The 9,409-nt window shown below is 38.9% G+C and overlaps 1 protein-coding gene across 1 annotated transcript; it reads left to right on the top strand.

Annotated features, from left to right (window-relative positions):
* The first annotated feature begins 4,986 nt into the window (after positions 1-4,986).
* LOC118816903 lies at positions 4,987-9,118 on the top strand. The gene is made up of 3 exons (XM_036583510.1): positions 4,987-5,176; positions 7,647-7,715; positions 7,822-9,118. Exon 3 carries the CDS (start codon positions 7,858-7,860, stop codon positions 8,698-8,700), a length of 843 nt encoding a protein of 280 aa, XP_036439403.1. The 5' UTR covers positions 4,987-5,176; positions 7,647-7,715; positions 7,822-7,857; the 3' UTR covers positions 8,701-9,118.
* Positions 9,119-9,409: the final 291 nt, after the last annotated feature.

Below are 9,409 nucleotides of genomic sequence, written 5' to 3'. Positions count from 1 at the left end.
CATTATAGGCCTGCATATTTTATCACATTGTTTTCTATCACATTTCCTAATAATGTAGATGTTCTATGTCTCCATTACAGTGTTGAAAGAATCCATAAGAACGTTTATAACATGGCCTATATGAAAAAACTGAGAAATGATAAGTGAAAAGAGTTGGGGTCAGTACTTACTGAAGTTTCCCACCAGCTGCAGAGATGTGAACTGCAACCTCAAACCACCAGCTGAGCGCTCTGAAATTGAGAGGACAAAAAAAAATAAAATACAGCCCTTCACACATAATCAAACACAGAGACAAAATTGTATACAGATGAGACAAAACATTATGAGTACCTGGATAATATTCTCCACATTGCACCTGATCCTCTGAGGCATGGACTCTGCAAGACCTCTTAAGGTACCCTGTGGTACCTGGATTCTTTTGAACCCTTAACTTTCCAGGTTTATTTAATACTAAGGCTTATTATTCAGTAACTACAGGGACTTAAATGCCAACCAATGGAGCTATTCTTGGATTATAGAAGTATGTAATTAAACTTTGGACCTGCTGGTGGGTTCATAGCTTGTTAAGGGTTTTAACATGTAAGTTGTAAGGTGGCGCTAGATCGGACTTGTTCCAGCACATCCCACAGATGCTCATTCAGATTGAGATCTAGGGAATTTGGAGGCCGAGCAACACCTTTGGCTATGTTCACATTACAAGCCTCATTGCTCAAATCCGATCTCTCTGGCACGATGGTTCACACTCATTTAGGTAAGTGATTCAAATCTTAGAGCGAGACGAAGGTGAAAAAGGTGAGATGTGTTTCTTTTCCACCGTTTACAGGCTTTAACGTCTGTTTGGTGCTGCTGCCATGGTAACGCTGAATGATGGCGCATGCACAGTGGAGAAAAAGCATGTGAATTCCGATCTGAGCATCACATTAAGATCGCATGGCCACGAATCAGATACGTATCTGATCTAAGACCACATATGAAAGTGGCTCAGGTCGGATTTGAAAAGATCAGATTTGCGTGTCCGCACAGCCCTGAAAACATCAGATCTGAGTCACATTAGGACAAAAAAATCAGATTTGTCCCACTTCAACCTGGTGAGGTGAATCACCATGTTCCTCAAACCATTCCTGAACAATGTGTACAGTAGCAGGGGGCATCATCCTGCTGAAAGAGGTCACTGTCATCAGGGGATATCATTGGCATGAAGGGGAGTATCTGGTCCACAATGATGTTTAGGTAGGTGGCACATGTTAAACTTACGTCCCAGCAGAAAATTGGCCAGAGCATCATACTCCCTCCACCGGCTTGTCTTCTTCCCATAGTGCATCCTGGTTCCATCACTTCTCCAGGTAAATGGGGCACACAAACCCAACAGTCCATGTGATATAAAAGAAAATGGAACTCATCAGACCAGCGACCTTCTTTCATTGCTCCAATGTCCAATTAAAAATTTCTGACTGGTGCCACAGTGGCCTCTCTTTCAGGTCATACCCCATACCCTGAGGCACTGAAACTCCTCGCTTGTATGGCTCTGCAGGGTAAATTATTATTAAGCATTTGTTTCCTTGCATAAGTGCAGTGACTTTTATGCATGCTATAAAGGGGAAGCCAAAACGTGGCCAAAAGTATGTGGACACCCCTCCTAATCATTTTCAGCTGGTGTTTCAGCTGCACTTATTGCTAACAGGTGCATAAAGTAAAACACCTTGGCAGTAAAATTAGTCGTACTGAAGAGCTCAGGGAGTTTAAACATGGCGCTGTTACTGGATGCCCCATCTGCCACAAGTCAGTTTGTGAAATTTCTGGACCGTAAAGATTTTCAGAAGAGGACCAGTCTGATGCAAAATAGGTCTGCTTACCTAAAAACAAATGCATATTAGAAGCCATTTTGCCTCCAAAGCATTTCTGAGTACTGAACATTTAGATCATGTAGATTGAGATCCAATCTAATATCAGTACAAAGGGCAAAAGACCTTGAGGGCTTTAAAAGGGTGCATCTGCAGGGCTGCAAGTGTGCCATTTTGGACAGGGCTTTAGATCTGAAGAATGTTTAATACACATAATATATTGTAGTGCTGCCACCTATTGACCTGCTGAACCTACACCAATAATTCAAACACTTTGAATCTACATCTTTGACTTTTGAAGCAACCAGTAAAGCAGTGTTCATGGAACTGTATACCGACACCTATCACTGGGGGTGATATGGAGTGTCTATAGTGCCCCGCTTCCACTCAATATAATTTCATTAAACATAAATATGTAAAGGTTCCATATAATAGAAATATGAGTTTTCCTCACTTTTTCAATGTACAATGCAAACATTAGAAACGTACCATTCACTCTCCATTCCAAACAATTCATATATGGAAAGTAAGATGCAAAAAGGTCCCGTGTTGAATATTTGTCATGAAGGCCAGCTCATTTAACCCCTTAAAATCCCAGGCTTATTATATACTCTCTTATTCAGTAACTACAAGGACTTCTGTGCAAACTGGCTGAGTTATTTTTAGGTTATAGTAGCATATAATAAAGCTTTCGGTAACAGTTTCTATGAATGTCACGTTTGTAAGCATCTATAAACACATATAACATGTTATAATGCATTCATACGGCATTATAAACATGATTATAAACATTTAAAAAATGAATTACACTTTATAGCCATGTTTATTATACATTATGAATTGTTAATATAATGCATTATAAGTAGTGTTGATAACATGTTATACTGTCAGTACCAAAGAAGTCAGTCCAAGCTTGGAGAGCGTAAAGACACATACCAAGCTAACGGTGGTGTATATTGACTTTCCCACATTGGGTACAACACTGATGGCAGCACTAGTTTAAAATCTGACATTTGAAGCCTGTAATGTGCTGTACTTTGTACGCTGAAGTGTTTCAGTAAATCCTTCAGTAAATACTTTAACTTGTAGCCTCACTCTGAACACTGGAGGAGGCTTTAGTACAGTACGCTTCACTTTACTTAGAGCGGACAAATACAATTTATGAGCTCTTATAATTTATGATCAGTACTTATAATGTATTATGTTAACAATTCATAATGCATAATAAGCATGGCTATAACGTGTAATGCATTTTAATAAATATTTATAGCCATGTTTATAATGCCTTATGAATCCATTATAACATGTTATAAATGTGTTTATAGATGCTTACAAAGGTGACATTCATAGAAAGTGTTACCAAGCTTTCTGCCTGTGAGTGAGCCCTCGCCATTAAAGAGCTTAATATACCCACCTATTCGGCCTACAGCAGTCTAGCTCCGCCCATTCATGCTGAAGTTATAAGTTTTAGCCCAGACTGCTTTTTGAAGGCACTCATTGAGGTACAACACAGGGCAGACAATCAGACCCAATCAGAGCTTATTTGCTTATATAAGTCTTAAAGGCACAGTAACAAAAACAAGGGATAAAGTGGGCCTGGAAAATGGCCATGAATCATGACTGCTTCTTGATACATGAACCCACTCCAATGTGGATCTTTGGGGAAAATGTAGGATATGTTGTATAATAACATGCTGGGTGTATATTCTTCCCTGTTGGGCGTGTGTTCCTTAACAGGGTGAAAAATAATCAACTGGAAGTACAGAAGCAAAAATTAGCTGTGCTAGCAGTTACCATTGTGCTAGCATAACAGTTGACCTTGAACAGCTTAACAGCTGTATCACATATATTGTAAAGGTTATGTAGAATTATGCCTGACAGGCTATAACATGAATGAGTAGAGCACAAGGACTGAGTCATAACACAGCAACAAATAGATAATCAAGTTAGTACCTTTTAAAATGTGATAAACAGGATTTCCTGTCTTCGTTGCAGGCATTCCTTTATCTTCAGCCTTTATCAAATGGTGATGAACTAACAGTACCACCTGTAACAGCTGCAGTTGGTTCACTTCACAGGTTTCATTGTGTGGACACAAGAGTGTGCTACAGCGTAACCTTTTTTTATTTTTTTATTTATTTATTTATGAATTAGCTTTCAAATGTAATATACAACATCATAAATATTTAGCAGCAGGTTAAGTGGCTTATCCCAGACTTTCTAACACTGTGCATGGCATGTAATACATTACGAATACATTTTTAATGTATTATGTAGACAGTATTCATTGGTGGTAATATTTAATATTTTCAAAGGCGAATGTTCTCTACGATTTTTAAATCAGTTTTCACATTTATTTTTAGAACTCATTTCATTTAAAAAAAAATGCAGTGACAAGGAGGTGAAACTTCCTGTCCTGTGTAGTCTCCATAAACCCTATGCAAAGAGACTGACCGCAGTCATGAACTGGCTGACCTAAACTGAATTGGGTTTATGAGGGGCTGCAGCAACTCATGGGTTTCAAGGTTTTGTCTTCAGTATTTACAAATATTGCCACATGGGCATAGAAGAAGATGTAGGAAACATTGCGTTTACAGGCTAATGGTGTAAGTGCCTTCTCTCCTGTCATCAGCTCCCGTGCTGTCCCTTTCACAGGCTCTGATGCTGAACGTTGTGACGCGGTTTACGCCATCATGTCCCAGTGAACTTTGTCTTCTTTGTCGCCTTTGAGTTTGTCAAAGCACTGTTTGACTTCTTACGGGCACTATCCCAACTCTGACAACAGTGTAGCATCGACATAGAAGACCCAGGAAGCATTGTGCTTACAGGCAAATATTTTTTTGCTGAACAAGCAGCAAGGTAAAACCACTAGCCCAGTGCTACTGGATCATAGGAAGACTGGTGGGGATTCACCAGTCTCACCAATAAACATACAACTTCATGGAAGACACTAACACCCACTCTAACAATCCCACAGCCCTGCAAAATAAAGCACAAATAACACACACACACATCTTAGACTAACATCAACAACTTAAACAATGCTGCAACAACAGCAGCAGTACCTTTTTAAACTGGAAGAGAGGCGCGCTCTGAGAGTCACTGCATGGCCACACCCCTTCAGCACCTTCTGCCTGCACGAAGCATGTGGTGACGCATGCTGAAAGATCTTTTTTTGTCTTAAACTGCTTTATTGCATCTCCTCAGTTTCTGTTCCTGTTCTCTTTTGAGCATCACTGTGGGGGGCCGTGAGGCAGGGTGTGGTGGCCTTCTGTTTTTTACCTTCAGAACATTTTCGTCTCTTTCAGAGTAGCATCGCAAGAACTGATACACAGGTAAGAACAATGCATGCAGGCATTATGTGCCATTTGACATAGAAACACACTGGTAACACTTTACTGCTACTGCTACATAACGCTGACATAACCACGCCATAATCATGTTATAAGAGATTCTGTTCAGTGATATTAAAATATAAGAGATTGTTTACATTTGGACTTTTCCTGCTATATGCTAGGTGTGCTAACTAACACTTGTCTTTGTTCTAAAGGGTTTTTGAATGGGTTAGCTCATTAATTAGTTCATAAATGGGTCATAAACAGCTGAAAAACATTAATAAGCAGTTATAACACATACATAAAAAGGGCAACAGTGACCAGTTGCTTACCAGATAGACTTTATCTTCTCCATTAGTCGGCATTGAACTTGTCAGCGCCATCACTTATTTATACTGATATATAAGATCTAATAGAAATATGACATCACTGCTGCCCTTTTGTGTTCTAACTGCCTATTACTAATTAATAATGTGTTTATTACCTGATTTTAATCTTATTAAAAAGCAGATCACAAAGATAGACCATACCTGGAGCAAAACAGATGTGGTTTTATTATTTTTTTTAAATGCTGCTTGTTTAGAACCACAGTATTTGAGGCCAAAACTCCTTAGCACCTAAAAAGAATTAAAAACTAGGAAGGAGTTTTGTGGACAGGAAGCAGTACGGTCACTAACCACATCTATTATTAATCAAATGTACTGTACACTTACTGGCCACTTTATTAGACAATGTCCACCTTGAGGGGGCACAATTAGAGACCGGAGTCCAGCTGCTGTTCAACGAGCCCGAGCTCAATCTCATCCTCGTCTGGTAGTTTGTCTAATTTATAGAGGTCTGCGGCGACTATATGCCAAGCGTTTTCAGACTTGAGCACAGTGTATTATGAGAAACATTGCTAATGTTTATGTGTCTACAAAAATCTGTGCGAGATATGAACAAAAATATGGTGCAAATGAGAACTTCTCTAGTTGGCCTAATGGTATGTTGCTTTTTTAGGACGGTCAGTTAAGGATACTATAAATACATGGACTGCGTTTCCTTTTAAATAGAGAACTTCTGTTCAGAATTCTGTGTAACTCAGGATTATGTTTAGTCCTTGTGTAAGAAAATCTTCTTGTTCTTAAGTAGACACAGCCAAGTAAGCTCTCCTATTGGTTAGCACATAGAAGCTGGACTGAACTTTAGGCTAATTTTGTGTAGTTGTTTTGTATTTTGGTCAATTACAATTACAAAATATGTATATAAGACAGTCATGCATGCTTTATGAGACACGATGCTACACAGATATGTCATCGTTGTAGCCTCTTAGGCTCCTTGGAGCCGGTGGTTCCAAAACGCACTTCGTCATATTCTTCATAACTTTCATATTTCATAAGCTACATTCAAAAAGTGGGTGTCATATGAGAGCTGTAACTGTCTTCTTTCCAGTCAAATAGATGGGTGATGTAATTTTAAACCCTTATAATAGAAGAAGCTGAACTCACAATTTTTTTTCTACTGAAAGTCGACCCATTTTTCCACAAATCTGGGCTATAAACTATAAACGGATGGCGTCTCTTCAGTGATCTGCTCTGTAGAAACTATTTTTATAAAATAATACAAAGAGCGTCTAAGATTTTTGGCTTTCAGCAGTAAATTGTAAGCATATAGAAATATGTGTGATCATAAAACACGTTCTGTTAATTTGAGGGGAGCTTTTACAAAAAAATAAATTAATAAATAAAAATTTACATTTATTTCATGCAGTGACTGAATAATTTGCCTTACGATTTGGTCATATAAATTCAGATGGACAAACCAAAATATACCCTGGAGAATATGAGGTTAATATAAACGCTGAAAGAATTTTGATATCTTCATGAATTTGGCCTTTATTTCGAAAAAAAATCACTCAGTTCTTCTTATTTATGTATTCTTTTATTTATTTTTTTATTTGCCTGTAAAGATATTTTTCAGAAGTCATAAGTTGGACTTGAGTGTCAGTGGGCTGAACATACAAGAATTTTGACGATGGTTCATTCTATGGCTTATTACTGAGAAAAAAAAATGTATTAGCATAAGGTCATTAACCATATTTTTTAGTCATGTTCTCCTCTCTTGGATTGCTGAGTACTAAGATTCTGACAGTCAGCAAAACAGGCATTTATCTATAAAGCCTATCCTGTGTTTATTATATCTGAAACCAATGGAAATTGGGCGATAAAGCTGATTGTTAATTTTTATTAGTTGCTTATATTTGATTATTAGTTGTTCTGATCGAAGTTACAATGTTGGGCATCCCCCACTGCACATAAGATAGATAGACCTCATAAAGTGGCCAATAAGTGGCACATGCCAGTATGAGCTTCAGTGTGTTTAATGGATGGTGATTGTAGGTCTGCTGACATTAGCGACTGTTGTTTTTGCACAAACCATATTTTAAGGTTAATATTACTTTTATTAATATAATTTTAAACACTCTTTTTAGCACCTTCAGCTGGTTGTTTAAGCTTGCTGCAGTAGAAGTTCTCATCTTGGCAGTCAGTCCATCATTTCTGTAAGTAGTCCAACCCGGACACTGTTGTTGTAATTGCTGCTGAAATATGAAACATAAGTATAATATATAAATATAATATATTCTTCACCTGCCATTTCTTTCACAGGACAAAGGAGGACTAATTTCTCAACTGAGCAATACGATGGCACACATCCTTTTCTCGGTATCCTTTAACCAAGACCCCTGGCCTGATGTTCAACAAGAGCGTCTGCCTGGTAAGATCAGACTGTCCATCTTCCTCATCGCTGGAGTGTGTGGGAGTCTGCCAGTTCTAGCTTGGGCTCTCCACGTCTTCTATCGTCACTATAACAGCGCAGGCCGAATCTCAGCCTTTGTCGTCATGCTCCTTCTCTGTGACCTGCTGGTGCTGTTTCTGACTCCGTATGTAGTGACAAATTTGTTGCAGGCTGAAAGTTGTTGGGATAATATGACCTGCAAGATGCTGTCCTCTTTATGGGCCGGGTCCGAAACCTATGGCCTTCACCTCCAACAAGTGGTGGGGCTGGAGGGCGCTCTCGCTCTGAGAAATCCAATCGCCTGGAATTATTCTTTCTTTCATTCCTGCTCCATCATACTCTCCATCGTTGCACTTCTTTGCTTCTCCCTCTGCGAGTTCTTCAGTGTGGACCACCTTGTACTCTTGGGTCTGCCGCTTCTTTTCACCATAACGCTGACGTCATGGATAGTCACCTGTAGAGCTCCACCCCACATCAGTGATGGCCCTTGCACAACATGGAAGTCAAGTTCTGCAGTGTTGGCTTTAGTCACGTTCACCCTGGTCCTGTATGTGATCTTTGCCAGCATGTGTTTACTTCTGAGGAACTACTCAGGACATTACCAGAATCCAAAGTACTGGAATCTGTGTGTGACGTGTTTATCTCTGATGAGTTTGAGGGTGGTCTTTGACCCCCTGCTGTGTGTGCTTGTCCACAGAAGGAATCTCAGAGTCCAGACACAGCAAAACACACACAGAGCTTATGATTGAGGTTAACAGCTCGTCCACAGCTGAATATTTGAGATCAGCTAGATTTTGACTGGTGCAGCTTTCTACATATTTACCTGATTAGACAACGTGCTGCATATTTAAGAGGTCAAGGAGCATTTCTCAGTTTCATCGTCTCACATAATTAGCGACGCAGGAAATGACCAGTTCCACGGAACATCAAGTATAGAATCTAATTATAAAGATATGCCTGAAACAATATAGAGCTACAACTACACTGTAATTTCTACCATAATGTACTACGTTCAAGCCAGTATGATAATTTGTGTTTTAGACTTCTATTCATCATTGCTTGTTCGTTTTTGGGAAAACATTTGCAGAACAGACAGATTGTACTGTATCAAAGACCTTACTTTACTACTACTGTAATATTATTGTAACAACATTGTAATAATACTTCAAATCATCAGCTTTACTGCAAAACTGTGCAGTGTTAAAAGAGCTGCTGAGGCGCATTAACATCTGTGAGTAAGTGTAACAAGTGTATACATAACTAGTGATAGTTACTTAACATTAGCCTTGCTAGCTAAAGCTTGCAGCTATCTAATCGTGCACTAGCTTACCTAGAACAATCTGTACCATCATAAAATGAAGCACGGGTTATTCAAGTGAGGTCAGTTTTACTTTAACGATCCTTTTTCTTTGTTCATACCTGATTAGTACTGCTACAACAATGCTAATTTCAGCTAGT

The sequence above is a fragment of the Colossoma macropomum genome, unplaced genomic scaffold (genome assembly GCF_904425465.1).
Source record: "Colossoma macropomum unplaced genomic scaffold, Colossoma_macropomum, whole genome shotgun sequence".
Lineage (NCBI taxonomy): Eukaryota > Metazoa > Chordata > Actinopteri > Characiformes > Serrasalmidae > Colossoma > Colossoma macropomum.
The sequence above is the reverse complement of the archived record's forward strand: the minus strand, read 5'-3'. Positions and strand labels throughout refer to the sequence as shown.

Excerpts from the sequence above, each read along its gene's own strand:
- LOC118816903 (XM_036583510.1), top strand. The coding sequence starts at position 7,858 with ATGGCACACATCCTTTTCTCGGTATCCTTTAACCAAGACCCCTGGCCT.